Source organism: Lissotriton helveticus, chromosome 1_1 (genome assembly GCF_964261635.1).
Source record: "Lissotriton helveticus chromosome 1_1, aLisHel1.1, whole genome shotgun sequence".
Taxonomy (NCBI): domain Eukaryota; kingdom Metazoa; phylum Chordata; class Amphibia; order Caudata; family Salamandridae; genus Lissotriton; species Lissotriton helveticus.
The window spans coordinates 831,024,704-831,042,128 of record NC_136057.1 but is presented as its reverse complement, the minus strand read 5'-3'; the positions used below and the strand labels follow the sequence as shown (position 1 = coordinate 831,042,128).

At 47.5% G+C, this 17,425-nt stretch overlaps 1 protein-coding gene across 2 annotated transcripts in view; it reads left to right on the top strand.

The window, feature by feature from the left end:
* The window catches only part of WASHC4 (WASH complex subunit 4), a 1,268,393-nt gene that overhangs the window by 649,766 nt on the left and 601,202 nt on the right, over positions 1 to 17,425 (top strand). For both annotated transcript variants that reach the window (XM_078674607.1, XM_078674599.1), the window contains exon 25: positions 2,668 to 2,802. In XM_078674607.1, coding sequence (XP_078530733.1) covers positions 2,668 to 2,802 — 135 coding nt within the window. The remainder of the gene's footprint in view (positions 1 to 2,667; positions 2,803 to 17,425) is intronic.

Below are 17,425 nucleotides of genomic sequence, written 5' to 3'. Positions count from 1 at the left end.
ACTCTGCACTCTGCACTACCACTCTGCACTACCACTCTGCACTCTGCACTACCACTCGCACTCTGCACTCTGCACTACCACTCTGCACTCTCACTCTGCACTCTGCACTCTCACTCTGCACTCTGCACTACCACTCTGCACTCTGCACTCTCACTCTGCACTCTCACTCTGCACTCTGCACTACCACTCTGCACTACCACTCTGCACTACCACTCTGCACTCTGCACTACCACTCTGCACTACCACTCTGCACTCCCACTCTGCACTCCCACTCCGCCCTCTGCACTACCACTCTGCACTGCCACTCTGCACTCTGCACTACCACTCTGCACTGCCACTCTGCACTGCCACTCTGCACTACCACTCTGCACTACCACTCTGCACTCTGCACTACCACTCTGCACTACCACTCTGCACTACCACTCTGCACTCTGCACTACCACTCTGCACTACCACTCTGCACTACCACTCTGCAGCACCACTCTGCACTCTCAAACTGCACTCTGCACTATCACTCTGCACTACCACTCTGCACTACCACTCTGCACTACCACTCTGCACTCTGCACTACCACTCTACACTCTGCACTACCACTCTGCACTACCAATCTGCACTACCAATCTGCACTCTGCGCTCTCAATCTGCACTACCACTACCACTCGCACTCTCAAACTGCACTCTCACTCTGCACTACCACTCTGCACTACCACTCTGCACTCTGCACTACCACTCTGCACTCTGCACTACCACTCTGCACTACCACTCTGAACTCTGCACTACCACTCTGCACTCTGCACTACCACTCTGCACTACCACTCTGCACTCTGCACTACCACTCTGCACTACAACTCTGCACTACCACTCTGCACTCTGCACTACCACTCTGCACTCTGCACTACCACTCTGCACTACCAACCTGCACTACCACTCTGCACTCTGCACTACCACTCTGCACTCTGCACTACCACTCTGCACTACCACTCTGCACTCTGCACTACCACTCTGCACTCTGCACTACCACTCTGCACTCTGCACTACCAAACTGTACTACCACTCTGCACTACCACTCTGCACTACCACTCTGCACTCTGCACTACCACTCTGCACTACCAATCTGCACTCGCCAACAGACACGGCGGACTCGTGGAAAATTAATGAAGTGACCTAGAGGGTGAGGATGGGATACTCCGCTACCATCGAGTTCGTAGAAGAACAAGATTACATACGAAAAACAAGCAGCACAGAAAGCATCACTTCCGCGATCGCAATTGTTTAAACAAGCAGCACAGAAAGCATCACTTTTGCGATCGCAATTGTTTAAACAAGCAGCACAGAAAGAGATCACTTTCGCGATCGCAATAGTTTAAAAAAAACAGATCTGATGCATGTGATTCTCTACATTGCTGGCCGGCTGTTCATCCGCGCACACAGAGCTGAAGGGAAAAAAAACACAGCAGTGCACACGCTCCCAGCACCATCTGCCTTCAATTACCGGCACCTCGGACAGCTGGTAATTGAGGATTTATGTATTCTTCTGCGTGTGTCCGAACACTTTATGCAGGAAGTGGACATTGACAAATTCCTAAGTCCTATGGCGTGCTGCCTTACTTAAACACAGCCTTGCCTGGACCAATTACCATGCACATGGCAAAATACCACACGCAAAAAACGCGCGCTTTCTGGAATGTGGCAGCCCGGACCCCTTTCAGAATTCTTTTTTTTTCTAATACATAAGAGCTCGGAAACTCCGCCCCCACTTCGTGGTGACGTAGGCCCGAGCCCTAAAAAGGGCAATATTATGTTGCATCTTCTGTGAATCACCCCGCCCTCCCTTCAGCCCGTCTGATGCCAGTTCATCTCAGCACCTTTGCATCTATCTGCTGGCCAAGATTTCCTTTTGCCAATGCTTTCCCACAAATGTTGTCCTCCTTGATGACATGGTACCTCTTGTGCTACTGGACATCGAGTCCTTACACGCGGACCTCATTTTGGTGAGTGGTTCACACGAAGTGCAACCTTAGAGTCGTCATAATACCTCCTTTCTAGAAAGTACCAATATTAATAAACCGCTCCCGCCAGCCTGCTGTGTCTGTAACTCACTTACCTAATCAGTACATTGGGGTCTCTTTTGTTTCTCTTTGGTGATACCTGGAAGATGTGCCAGACAGCACATTCTGTTGTGCACTAAAACATGGCAAAGCCGTGTGCAGCATTGCGCAGAGCTGGTTGGAAGCCTTGTAATGTAAAGTGGGAATATTCTTGGAAACTTGGCAGGGGACATGGCCCCGTACAACTGTCTTCCACAAGGCTTTCTCTTCTATCGGGTCTGTTTCAGTTTGTGCCCTCTTGCTGTCAAAATACATTTTGGGGAGAAATTTAACAGGCTTCTATGAGTTTTTAAGATCGTGCAACATTCCATTCTTTATTTACAATCTAATTCAAGGGTATGAAAGCTGCCATAAAGCAGAATGTAGCGGAGCCCACTATTGTCACATCCATTGTCCTACTTTATTGCGCTAACGTGGCCGCTATTATTCAAATTTCAGGATAGAAGCAGCTACAGACAGTTCAGGGGTCAAATAATATAGGTATGTGCTACATCTTGGTCGACTGATTAGGCACTGGACATATTCAAAGAGCTGTGTGTTTTTTTTCTTTCCTTACTAGGTCAACTTCACCTATCAGTTTCTGAGGAAAAAGTTTTATATATTCAGCCAGTTCATGTATGATGAGCATATCAAGTCGAGGTTGATCAAAGATATTCGATATTTCAGAGAAAACAAAGACCAGAATGATCAAAAGGTATGTTAATACTAGGTATTTCTCCTAAGCTAGTGCATGATTGTTGCAACATGTAAAACAGCTCTTGATGTGCAAAGTAATATGCATGATGTGTATTTCAGCTTTCAGGGTATAGTACTTTCGTGTCACATTAATGTTCCTTAACCTGTTTGAAATGAATTGAAAATAGCAAACAGTGTGAAAGGATACATGCTGTTTTTCAGCGAAAACCTCTTACTGCCTTCCCTTCTGCCTCGATTTCATTTTGTTGGCTTCATGTTCTGTGCAGTTCATACTATACTCTCAACACAAATTCTGCTCTCATTTTCTTTCCATTGAAAGTCCCAGTCATGTAAACCTACCTTTGGTATTGACTCTGTATACCTAATGTTAGCATATAGATCATGTAAATCTTGAAGTATGTCAGAAGTTAGCTGGGTGTAATATTTGCCTCGGCCTTTATCCTTTGAATGAATAAGTAACCTTGAAAATGTGGAATGTCGGAATTTTCAAAACAAACAATATGCATGGCACACATGGGAGGAACACGGAGTCTGAGAGGATGGGGCAGGGGTCTAGATCGGCAACTGACACTTTTTAAAAAGTCTTAAGTGGGCGAGCACAGTAAAAAGGATATCTGATAGAGACCACTAGCCGCAGATTCCTTAACGTAGAATTATCCCCAGGCGCAAGACTGGATCCGGAAAACTTCCTTTGCCACAGCATCTCTACGCACCGGGGGCGGTACCACGTGACTCCGCCCTGACTTCATCCGCGGGCGTGACGTCAGCGAGGTCACATAAAGCCCACCCCGGCGCGCTGATGTCAGTTTCCTTCCGCGTGCCACGCGAATCCGGATCGTGTCCTGGCCTGTTTTCAGGCCTTCTTTTTTCACGCTTTGCGTTTCTTTTTGAGAACAGTGTGCGAATGCCTTCGGGCTTCAAGACGTGCTCGCCTTGCCCGCACCAGATGTCGGCGACGGACCCTCACCTCATTTGTATGTGGTGTTTGGGTGAGCATCAAAACTCCACGGACTGCGAAGCTTGTCAGCAGATGAAGTCCAAGTCCCGGCGGGAGCGCCGGATGAAACTCCTTTCGGCCCGCATGTTCAGGTCAGCATCATCACCACATCGGTCCCCCGCGGAAGGGGCCAAGAACCGCCGCTTCTGTCTCCGACATCGTCCTCCTTTGAGGCTGCAGGGGCGTCGCTCGCCCGTTGGTAAGTATCGCAGCTGTCCCCGAGGCCCGGTCCCCACCCTGTGGGGGGCGCGGGTTCTCCGCGGGTCATGCGGCCTCGCACGCCGCCACCCTACCTGCCCTTTCTGGGTGTGGGGGCGACAAGAGCCCAAATGGAGGCCTATGCTGCAGCCCTGCAGGCATCTTTGGCTCCTCCTTCTCCTCCTCTTCCTGGGAAACCTGCCAATCCCCAGCCTCGTGCGGGGCCTTCTGTGAAGTCGCCGGCGGCTCTGGCCCCAGCGCCGACAGGTCTTGGAGGTGTGGTGTCATCGGGGTGCGGCCCTACGGGGTTCCCCCCCTTCAGTACACAGCGTCTCTGCTTCGCCGCAAACCCCTGTGGTGTTGAGGGAGGTTGCCGGGACTCAGGGCTCGTCCCCGAGTCCTCCTCGGTCCTCTGGGCAGGCGGCAGCCTTGTCCGAGGCCGAGCTGACACCGCTCAGGCGTTGGCAGCTGTCATCCCTGGCAGTGCCGCAGGGGCTAGGTAAGGGCCAGGGCGCATCCCTGGGTCCCTCTCGTCTCTCCATGCAGGCGGCTGCCTCGTCAGAGGTCCTTTCGGCGCCGTTCTTTAGCCACCCCGTCTCTGACACCGCCCCGCTCTCCTGCTGCACAGGTGGTGGTGAAGGTCTCTGCAGCATCCCCTTCGGTGCCGGTCGACGTTGCGCTGACGCCAGTGGTCAACTCCACGGTGCCGGGCCGCCGTCGGGTCGTCGTCTCGTCTTCGGAGGCCCCTTCTTCTCCAGAGGTTCGCTAACTTTTTGTCTCTTCTTCCCCGGAGACGGGACGAGGCGTTGTGGCCTTTTCCCCGGCGTCTGCCAAGGAGGGCTCTTCGCCGTCCCTGCACCCACAGTTCTCCCCAGAGGCGCCTCAGGTTCCCCACTCATCTGTCAACCCTCCACCATTCCGGGCTTGGCCATTTCTACCTCCGGTTAGGCTGGGGGACGGCCGGCTTAGTTTACAGCCGTCGCCCACGGAGGCATTACTCTCCCCATCGCTTTGTCCTATGGAGGCGAGTGCTGCCTTTGCCTGCGCTGTCTCCACGGCCGCTGGGATTTTGCCCATGGGCGACCCGGCTGCCCATTTCCCCATGGACCATTTGCTTGAGGTTCTCCATCAGTGCTCTTGTGGACGGGAGCTGCTTCTTACCTTCGAAGCTTTGCTCCATAATTCTCTTTTGGGCGCCTGGGGGCATCCTGCCACGGGGGACCCGGTGCCCCAGTCGCTCCTGCACTGCCACCGTCCTTCTCTGCATGATCCTGTCTCCCTTTCCTTCCACCCTTTTACCCGGGGCCCTCTTCTGCAGACTGCCTTTCCCTCCCTGCCTTCGGTGTTGTCTCCTCCGTCACGGGAGGCCCGGTGGTTAGATTCCTGGGGGCGTAATATCTTCGCTTCCTCCAGCGTTGCCTTGCGGGCGCTCAACAAGCTTTGTGTGTTAGCGAGAGCCACTTCCAGCTTGTGGGATTCTGCAGAGTCCTCCCTTTTGTCCTCTGCTTCTCAGGAGGATGCCCGCGCTGATCTGCGGCACTATGTGTTGGATGGCTGGGAGCTGGCCGCGTTTATTCTTCGCTCGGCTCTTGATGTTTCTGAGGCTCTTGGTCGCTCTATGGCTAGTTCGGTGGCCCTCCGTCGCCATGCTTGGTTGAGGGATAGTGTTTTCCCAGAGAATGTGAGGGAGCGTCTGGTTGACCTCCCTTTCAATGGCACTCTTTTGTTTCACACCCCTGCGGATTCTGCCATTGAGCGGTTCCTTGCGGGGCTTCGCCCTCCTCCTCCTCCCCCCACTCAGTAAAACTGGCTGTCAGCTGATGTCTTCTTGGAGGTGTTCTCCCATTCTTTTTCTGGGGCCTGGTGTTTGGTGACCCGGGTTGTGTGTTCTGTGTGGTTGAGTTGCCTTCAGGGCCCTTCGTTTGGCCTTTCAGTGCTGTTGGCTGCTGGTCCAGCCCCCCCCCCCTCTTTTTAGGTCTCGACCTGCCAATGCGCTTGCGCATTGCAGCTGTCGAGACATATAGAGGTGCACCAGGGAAGCTTACCAAGAGGGCTTTGGCCGGCGGATTACGCACAGTGCATGTGCTCCGTGCACGCGCTTGCCATTTGCTCCCCGAGCCTCGGCATCGCATCGCACACCCACACCATTGCCAGCCACATCCCACACCATTTGTCTGAGCCTCCCCCGCCCCCACCACGCAATGCCGAGTGCACTTTCGGTTTCCTTCCTCCCCTCCCCCGTCAGCTCCACGGAGCCTTGTAGCTGTGTCCACTCAGCATTTGTTCACAGTCCACACCATTTGTCTGAGCCTCCCCCGCCCCCACCACGCAATTCCGAGAGCACTTTCAGGCATTTCTCTCTCTTACTTGTAGCGGCGGCTTTTGAATTTTTATCCGCGTTCCCGTTCACTTTCGCTGCCTGCCACTATGTCCGGTGCCATTTTACCGTGGTATTTGCCTATTCCCTGCATGCCTTTTCCATGTTTGTTGTGTCCTGCCCCTCCCACCACCTCACTCTTGTCCCTGTATGCCCCGTCACTAGATGCCTACCTCCAACGCTGGATGGACCGCCCCCACCACGCAATGCCAAGAGCACTTTCAGGCATGTCTCTTACTTGTAGCGGCGGCTTTTGAATTTTTATCCGTGTTCCCCTTTCACTTTCACTGCCTGCCACTATGTCAGGCGCCAGTTTACCGCGGTATTTGCCTATTCCCTGCATGCCTTTTCCATGTTTGTTGCTGTCCTGCCCCTCCCACCACCTAGCTCTTGTCCCTGCATGCCCCGTCACTAGATGCCTACCTCCATCGCTGGGAGGACGTGGAGTGCTCTACATGAGCGCCAGCTACATTACACAACAACATTAATTTTTACAGGCACTGGGAGGTGTAGTGAATTGCCCAGAGTCACAATATGCTAAGCCAGGGCTGAGAAGCTAACATGGTTCCCCAGCCCCAAAGTCAGCAGCTCTGGCCATAACGCCACAGCGTCTCCATGCTCAGTGTACCAGGTAGTTACACTTCAACACACTGATAAATCTAATGGCCATTCGTTCAAGAATATAAGCTGCATCATTATTATTAAAGATAACAATTTTAACTTGTTTGTACATGCATAGCTTAAAGTTAGGGAAAGAAAGCTATGATGCGGTCTGGCTGCGTCACATCACTTTATATGTTTTACTATTGCTCAAAGACATAGAAAAAAAGCTGCCTGAAGATAGTTTCAAAATAATTGAGGCGTTTGTCCTGTACAACGTAATACATATTTGCATTTTTGTTTGTGAATAACCAGAAAATTAAGTGTTGCCGAACGTACATTGTATTTCATAGGACACTGCCCTAGCAGCGCACAACGATCTGTGCATAGTACGTATATCATACATATTGGTAGATTACAACCACACACAACCACAAGCATACACACAACCACATACACAACCACGACCACACACACAACCACAACACACACAAAACCACAACACACACAACCACACACACAACCACACACACACCACCACAAACACAACACCACAAACACCACACCACACACACAACACCACACACACAACACCACACACAACACCACACACAACCACACACACAACCACACACACACAACCACACAACCACACACACACACAACCACACACACACACACAACCACACACACACACAACCACACACACAACTAAACACACACACCACCACACCCACACCACCACACTCACACCACCACACTCACAACCACACATACAACCACACACACAACCACACCGTCAGTGCACACTTTCACCAGGCACAGACACCATCAGTAGTCAGTGCACGCTTTCACTGGGCCAAAACCCCTCCAGCCGTCAGTGCACGCTTTCACTGGGCACAAACACTACCAGCCGTCAGTGCACGCTTCCACCAGGCACACACCACCAGACATCAGGACACGCTTTCACCAGGCACACACACACCACCAGCCGTCAGTGCACACTTTCACCAGGCACACACACAACCCCCACACACACACAACCCCCACACACTCCCCAACACACACTCCCCAACACACACTCCCCACACACACACAACCCCCCACACACACACAACCCCCCACACAAACCCAACCACCCCACACACCCACAACCCCCCCACACACCCACAACCCCCCATACACACACAACCCCCACACACAACCATCTATATATCTATCTATCTATCTTCCTCACTCTATCAATCGCCCTCACTATCTGTCTATCTATCTATCGCCCTCACTCTATCTATCGCCCTCACTCTATCTATCTATCGCCCTCAGTCTATCTATCACCCTCACTCTATCTATCTATCTGTCGCCTTCACTCTATCTATCTATCTGTCGCATCTATCGCCCTCACTCTATCTATCTATCGCCCTCACTCTATCTATCGCCCTCACTCTATCTATCTATCTATCGCCATCACTCTATCTATCGCCCTCTATCTATCGCCCTCACTCTATCTATCTATCTATCTATCGCTCTCTATCTATCTATCGCCCTCTAGCTATCTATCGCCCTCTACCTATCTATCGCCCTCACTCTATCTACCTATCTATCTATCGCCCTCACTCTATCTATCGCCCTCACTCTATCGCCCTCACTCTATCTGTCTATCGCCCTCACTCTACCTGTCTATCTATCGCACTCACTCTATCTATCTATTGCCCTCACTCTATCTATCTATTGCCCTCACTCTATCTATCTATCGCACCACCACAGCATCACTCAGGGGCACCACAACATCACTATGCACTACCACAGCATCACTGAACATGACAGCATCACTCGTCGCCACCACAACATCACTCAGCGCCACCACAGCATCAACCTGTGCAACCATTCAACAACAACTGGTTCAAATATGTTCTCTCAATGTTTCAAGCTTTATTACAAATGTCACAAAAAGATGTTAATATTTCAATTCTGTTCTTGGATTTTCGTCACAATAAAATACACTGAACATAATCTTCACAAAAGTTATTTACAAAAGTTTAAGCTATTGCCATTATAAATTACAATAACTTTTATTTGAGTATTAATTATTTAAAAAAATTAAAAGCCATTGTTATTTGTGATATCAATACATCTAAGTCACGTAAATACAAAACATGTTGCATTACAAATGCTATAGGTGTCACATTTGCAAAAGTTAAAAGTATTGGCATTGTAAATGACAAAGCTATTAATTTCGCTATTTTTAAAACCAACACATAAATAAAAAATTTGTCATTTACAAGACCAATAGCTCAAACTTTCCTAATGCGAGACCTATTGCTATGCAAATGCATGTTTGACTTGTGTGGCGTTGGATGTCGTTAAAAGCTGTGTCGGTCCTAAGATTGAGCCTTCTGTGTCTTCTTTTATTGGCTTACTGGTAAGCCGTCTGCGGTTCTACCCGCAGGTCTTCCTGTTTTAGTCCCCTCTGCTGCAGAAAGTTTTTTCTTAAGAGGTGTTCCCTTGTTTTCTTGGGACATAGTCTACCCTTTGTGGGGTACTTGTAGCTATTGTGTAGCTCTGTCATGGTCTGGGGAGGCGCTGCCCCCTTTTTTGGGTTCCGTGCCTTCCATGGCCTCACGGTATACCGCAGGTGCGGTCTCTTTAACACGATTGTCCATATCCAGGTTAGCTTTGTCGCCAGACCAGCCTGGCATGCTATTTTCTGCATCGTGTTGTGGTGCTTCCGCCCTTTTTGCCCAGTGTTTGGCCTGGTCCTCTGTCTGGTGTTCCAGGGGGACTACTGTTGTAAAGAAGTACTCTGAGGCAGAGGTGAGTACAAACGTCTTTATTCTGTCATCCACTCTCCGTAACTGTCAGGCTAGCCAACATTCTAAAGCGCGCTCTGGAGGAACGTTCCAAGGTAAGGAAGGAAGGAGGGGGAGAATAGAATGTACCAAAGAGGGAGAGAGGAAGAGAAGGAAGATTACAACACATCTCCCTACGGCACATAAAAGGTGGGTAACAATAAGAGGAGCCTGAACAAATGCTGAAAAGAACCACAGTGGGAAAGAACAGCTTGCCCTAGGCTTGTTGTAAGGGCTAGCATTACCAATGTCATCCCAGCTGGGGAGAGGAGTAACTTGGAACCAACATGTGGCCTAGTGGGGTGGAGCACATAGTTGCGCCATCCCCCTAAGGGTGGTTAGAGTCACGACAGGGGGTTTACATTTCCTTAGATATTATAATGACTTTAGGAGTCTCAACATAGAGATTGAGATCACTGGCTATGTTTGCTGACATTCGCTGATGACTGGTGTACTGGGTAACTTATGGAATAGTTGTTTTGGCAATCGGATCTCTTCCCCTGTTGGAAGCAAAAGGGGTTACTCCCGTTATCAAGTTGGAAGAGGTGTGATATGCCCAAATGCCTTCTCTTAAAGTTTTATCCACATCCAGGTTGTTGACAAGAGCTAGTTGTGTGAGACCTTTGATCAATAGTATTGACTTTTGAACAGGGTTGTTGTCCATGTGGCAATGTAAGGCAGTTTTCTCATGCTTGATGCCCAGCTCTAATAGGAATTTCTTAATTTCCATCGAAGAGAATTTGATACTATTGTTTGTGAGTATTGAAGCTGGTACACCTTCACATGTGAATGAGTCTCTTAAGAAGTCGATGAGAGTGCTTGTCGAAATGCAAGACACAAACCTGTATTTGATCCAATGGGAAGTGTAGTCTATAAGTACAATCAAAAATCTCTTCTGGACTCCCAAGTGATCCATGGGGCCGATTATTTCCATGGCCAGCTTTGTCCATGGTATACTTGGAACCGCTATTAGATTTCCGGACATGGAACAATTTATGTCTTCAACCAAACTTTTAACACATTCAGTTTCAGTTGAAGCAGGTAACTTGTCTTGTATCCCCCTTTACCAGGAGCTCTTGAACAACAGTTTGTAACGATGTTCACCCCAACGGGTGGTACACTGCAGGCAGTGCTATTTACATTGTGGCCTTTTCAGGACATTTCAGGATACATATTAATATTGATGCTGGTTCACTCATCCCGCCCCGCAAGAAGGACTTGTTCTTTATTATTTGGGTCGAGCACAATCCCCAACTCCCTTTGATGATGCCAACACAACAGATTGGAACCTTTGCTTAACATGTACACTTTTCCACATGTAGTTCTCCCTTTGAAACTAATAAGCATTGTCACCATCCCACTAATGGAATGCTTTCTTTTGCATGTCCTACTACTGAAATGTCAGGTTCCAGCACATTGAGACTGGAGATATCAAACAGATCATTTATAACGTCTATATTAATTAAGGTAACAGGGGAACACGAATCAGCAAACACATCCAGGGGCTTACCATTCAACAAGAATAGTACATTTGGGATATTTAATACATCTGGGATCTTTGGAGTGTCCTGGGGAATTTAGAGCTGCATGACGGTCAATGGCTTTTACTTGGAATATGTACTTAGTGGACAAGTCCCCTTCACTGTAAACCACTTTCACTTGATTATTCTCACCGTTTTTGCAAACTCTAGCCAGGTGCCCCTTCTTGTTGCATTTTATACATGTGACATAGCGGGCAGTACAACGAACATCGTTAGCAAGATGATCGCTGCTGCCACATCTATAGCATTTTAACCCTTGCATTTCTCTGACTGATTTGTTAACCTTGGCGTCTCCATGTCTAACCTTAAGTACCTCGTTATCATTGCAATTGTCCTGTGCATAATTGGTATTGCGAACATTGGCAACAACCTCATTGGGAGTCTTCATTTCTTTGATACACTTAGCAGTGTGCTCAATAGATACTGCTATGCTAACAGCCTCTTTTAGGGTAGGGTTTTTTTCCAGGAGCTTTTCTTGTACACAACTATTATTTGTGCACCTGACTAGTTGGTCCCTGATAAGGGAATCAGTGAATTCACCAAAATCACATAACTTGGTTAGGCCTCTGAGTGCCGGTATGTAGTTGATGACAGATTTCTGTTTGCCTTGGATGCGAGTAAAGAATTTATGCCTCTCCAAAACTGCATTTACTCTGTCACCAAAATGTGTCTCCAGTTTTAAAAGGGTAACTCTAAACTCATCCATATACTCCTCACCCACTTCTAGCTCCGGTTCAGGTAAGGTGTCATATATCTTTCTACCTTGAATGCCTAGGTCATGTACAAGGATATGTTGTATGCGAACAGCAGAATACCTTTCGCCACCTATGGCAATAAGGTATGAGGCAAACAAATTAATCCATTCCTTCCAGTGAATTTCCGGTTCCCCAATCTCATTTTGAAAGCGGGGAGGTTGGCTCATACCTGTTGCAGTCATAGTGGGGTGGGGTGTGCTAACCTAGGTGCTCTACAAGAGGTTATTACACAGTTCACCAGGAGCTCCAGGGAGAATAGTACAAATCTGACAACCAGTGGAGCGGTGTGCAGCAAGTACGCAAGTCAAAGAACATAGATCGCAGGCACTACTATATGACAATCACCTTAATATGTAACATGGATCTGAGTCCCTATTTTTAGACAGTCTAGTTAACATAAGCATGCACGAAAATAGCTAGGCTTGTAAGGCACAGTATCCAGTAAGTGGTCCAACACCGCTGGCAAAAAGCCAAATAACTTTTGAAAATGTTCAAAATATGGAGGAGTATTTGCACAAGCAACCTAGGATAAGGGGAAGAGAAATACAGGGTGTACGGTCAGGTAAGGTGTATACCACCGGAGAGTATGCCACACTGCTAGGAGGGAAGAGGAAGAGTATGAGGCAGTTGCACCAGATTAAAGGAGAGGAGAAGAGAAGGAAAGGAGCCTGTCCTGATCAAAAGGTTTTTATGTCACCGGAATAAGGTGCATACCAGTTGAAAATTGAATAATGGTGTGCGTGTCACCGAGTATGGGTGCACACACTATGCCAAAGAAATAATTGTGTACGTGTCACCATGAGTAGGAGTAGGTGCACACACAGTGCATTGACCAGGATTGAGAATATAGGCAGTACAAGGGTAAGGTAAGGACGTAAAGTACCTGAGGCTCTCCGCTTTCACGTGATGAATCTCGCGCCTTGAGGGGACGACACTTTACCTCAAAGAGCGCAGGCGTGTTGATGATCTCTGAAGAAGAGACGGAAGTGCCTCGTTCTGAGAGGAATAATTTTTTTCCTTTCGTCAATATGCACTGTCGCAAAGATACCAGTAAAACATACAAGTAGGCAGGCACAATGTCTTTGCATGGGGACACCCACGTCAGGAGGCTGGTCTTGCAGGAAATTCGAAGAACCAAGAACCTTGGAGAACAGGTCAGCAAAGAAGGCCTCCCACCGGCGGTGCGTCCATTGGGGGCGCTGGGGCGTTGCCCCACTAGCCACATGGCCCCTAAATTTGTTGTTATAGCAAGCAAACTAAGCAAAGCAAAAAGCAATTCAATTTCGCAACTCTTGTGCTGCTGGGACGCGCTCGCGGCAATCGGACGCTGGGGGCAGGGGTGGGGGCGGGGCTGCGGCAACACTCAACCCTGTTTGAGTGACAGCCAGACTGTCACTGAACAGGGCAGGCGCATAGTGCGCATGATCGAGTTTGGGCTGGTCATTTTCATGACCAGCCCATACATGCGCAGTGTCAGTCAGCCCCTAATACCTTCGGAGAGGGAGGGAGGCGGGAAACCGAGAGGCCATCGCAGCCCTTCCGTCTCCTAGTGGGCGGGCGGTATCCGTGCCCTAGCCAATCCTGACACTGCTAATGAGTGTCTGGATTGGCTGAGAGTGAGACACCGGCCGCCAGTTTGAAGTTGCCCCTGCTCCGGACCGGCCCAGACATGTTCCTGCTCCAGACCGGCCCAAGAACTGGACGAGAGGCAGCGCGGGATCGGGATCATGAGGGTACGTTTTATATGTCACCCCCTCACCCCCTCTAGAATTACGAGCCGCTCGCAACTGGTTTTTTTTTTATGTCCCCCTCCCCCACCCCCCATCCAGAATTGCGAGCCGCCCGCGACTGTGTTATGTTGCATGTTTCTTTAAGGCTCATGCTTGAGCGTGCCATTGGAAGTAATTATTACATCATTTAGATTCTATGTAGGAAGGGTCAGTTGTAGCCTGACCACTTCGCTGTGCAGCTGTGCTTCCTGGCATCACCTGTTCTATTATCGTTATTCTACAATAAAGAACCTCCTACCATCACCTGCTTCTTCCATCTTTACAAGTGGCGACGATGAGGGATACGAATCAAATTTAGACTTGGAGCGGAATTTTGAAATTTTTTTTTAAACTCCAGGAAAAAAAAAAAAGAGAAGAAAGAAGAAACCAAAGAGAGCGGACGACAAACAAAGAGGAGAAAGAGTGGACGACGAAGTAACTAAGAAACACCAGTTGAGCAGATCACTCGTGAGTCAACCAACTTATACCAGGCCTTTAAGGTAGGCGGAGAACTACAGTTACCGTTGGCTAGGCCTGCATTATTTCAATCTTAAGCGGTGTTCCATGCGCGATCCCTAGAAGCGCGACCTCCGCAATCCATTGTAGAACGCCTCCTCCCTTCCTCACGAGACACTGCTCACGGCATGACGGAAACGCGCAAGGTCACGCAACGTGACCCTGCGTAGCGGCCATTTTGGGTTTCAGCATATCGTCGGAAATACTTCACTCTTCACTCGCAAAATAACACGGCAGGAGGGAAGCAACTGGTTTTCTACTAAATCGATTAACGATCTAATAGCGATTATATTATAATCCACAAGAAGAACAGGTGAGACTGTCGGGGCACTATTAATTATATTACTAACAAAAAAAAAAAATTTTTTTTTGTTACCCATTATATATGGAAACTGGTGATCAACCTGAAAATCAACCTCAGAGTACACTAGAAATGGCCCAACAAAGTTTCATGATCAGCCCTCCACAACCCTTCTGGGCTACAGGTTCCCAACCTGATATGAAATGGGTAGAATGGAAAGAATATTTCACAAATTACATCTGTGCTATTGATGAAAATACAAAAATGAAACCAGAGCAAAAAAAAAGATTACTTCTGCATTCCTTAGGTCCAAAAGGGCTAAAAACGTATTCACGAATGCAAAAAACGGTTAATGCTGATTTAAATGAATTTGAAAATGCCATGGCAGATATGGACAGATATTTTGCTCCTAAAGTGTGCATAGGTGTAGTGCGACACAAATTCTTTCAAAGGAAACAAAAGAAAGAGGAACTAGTTGATGAATGGTTGGATGACTTAAAGAAACTGGCAATTGACTGTAAGTTTGAGAATTTACATGACGATCTCATTCGAGACCAATTAGTCATGCATAATGATAACTCGCCGATTCAAGACCGTCTTTGGGTAAATGGCGATGCACCTTTAGACGATGTACTTGCCATAATGAGAAAGTCAGAAATGTCAGGAAGGTGTGCTGTTATTGTCAAGGACACAGTAAAAGACGCAGACAAAGTATCATCTGCTGTTTTTAAAATACAGGGAGCAGCTAAGACTCAGACCAATCAATTTCAGAAGAAAAACTTTAACCAACCATTCACCAGTCAAGGAAAAGAAAGGAACGCTGATGAGAGAAGATGTTACCGTTGCGGTAGCAAAGAACACATGGCTTATAGCAAGTCATGTCCTGCTTTGAGGAAGAAATGTAGTGTGTGTGGATTGACAGGACATTTTAGCAAAATGTGTCGCAGACGTAGTAATGTGAAATGTATCTGGGACCAGGAATTAAGTACGGATGAAAGTGGTGAAGACGAGGGCGGTTGTGTAAAAAATATAAGAGGGAACTATATGTTGAACATCACTGATGAAGCTATGGAGGGCAAACCTATTTGTGAAGTGTCATTAGGTGGTGTTAAAGTAAAAGTGTATGCGGATTCTGGATCTCCATACACTATCATTAGTGAAGAGTTGTGGAAAAAGAGATTTACAGATAAAATAGGAGATAAACTGAATGTCTCTGATGTTAATCCTGTGAGTTTCACAGGAGAAAGGATAGGTCTTTTAGGTTTCAGATGGCTCACCTTCCTTTTCAAGGGTAGATTAACAAGAGGGAAGTTGTACATAGCCAAAACGGGACCGTCTGTCTTAGGGTGGCATGACCAGAAAAACCTCCACATTATTTTGGATCCCAATAGCGAAGAAAAGGTTTTGATCCTGGATGAATGCAGTAAGATAGGAGAAGTGTTGAAGAGTAAATTCACTAATGTGGTAGAAGGGAAGCTGGGCAAACTGAAAGGCTTTGAGCATAAGATTATGCTAAAAAATGATGCACAACCCAAAGTACATAAGGTCAGACCCATTCCCTTGTTGATAAGAGATGAGGTAAAAAAAGAGATTCAAGGTCTTTTAGCCAAAGGTATAATTGAAGAGATAGACACTTCAGAGTGGATTAGTCCAGTTGTGGTAGCGAGGAAATCCAATGGCAAAATTCGGTTATGTATTGATTTACGCCATCTAAACAAAAATATAGTGATTGAAAGATTCCCGCTACCCAAGATTAATGAGATGGTCTCTACGTTAAGAGGAGCAACTTGGTTCTCCACGATAGACCTTTCAGCTGCCTATCACCAGGTAGTTCTGGAGCCTGAGTCAAGGCATTTAACGGCTTTTATCACGCCGTTTGGCTGTTTCCAGTTTAGAAGGATGCCTTTCGGGCTTGCATCGGCCGCTGCAGTTTTCCAGCGATTGATGCATAAATTATTTGGTAATATGAAAGGTATTAGTTTCTTCCAGGATGATGTTTTAATTGCAGGTACCAGTAAAGAGGATCATGACACCAAACTGTGGAAAGTCTTTGATACACTTAACTCAGCAGGGTTAACGGTGGAATTATCCAAATGTAAGTTTGGTGAGAGAAGTGTATCGTATTTAGGCCACATTATAAGTGAAGAGGGGGTTAAGCCAAAAGCATCACTGGTAGAAAGCATAGTCTCATCGCCTGCACCAGAATCTAAGGAAGAGATTAAATCCTTTTTAGGAATGGCAGAGTACTGCGCTAAATTCATAAAGAATTTTGCTTCAAAAGTATATAACATCAGAACTTTGTTAAAGAAAAATGTGAAGTTTGTATGGACAAAGGAATGTGAGAAAGAATTTACAGAAGTAAAGAGAGAATTACAAAGAGTAAATGCATTATCTAGCTTTGACCCCAATTCAGACTGTTTTTTAACAACTGATGCAAGCGATAAAGGTTTAGGCGCTGTATTATCACAGATGGGGGAAAATGGACATGAGAGGATTATTCTGTTTGCTTCTAGAGCCTTATCACCAGCAGAAAGCAAATATCCTATAATAGAAAGAGAAGCCCTAGCTTGCGCTTGGGCGCTAGAACACTTTCGTGCTTTTGTGTGGGGCAAAATGGTCAATATCAGAACAGATCATAGACCACTAGTCCACATATTGTCTACAGATGGCACTGCAACAGCGTCTGCAAGGTTGGCAAGGATTTCTATGCGTATGAAAGAA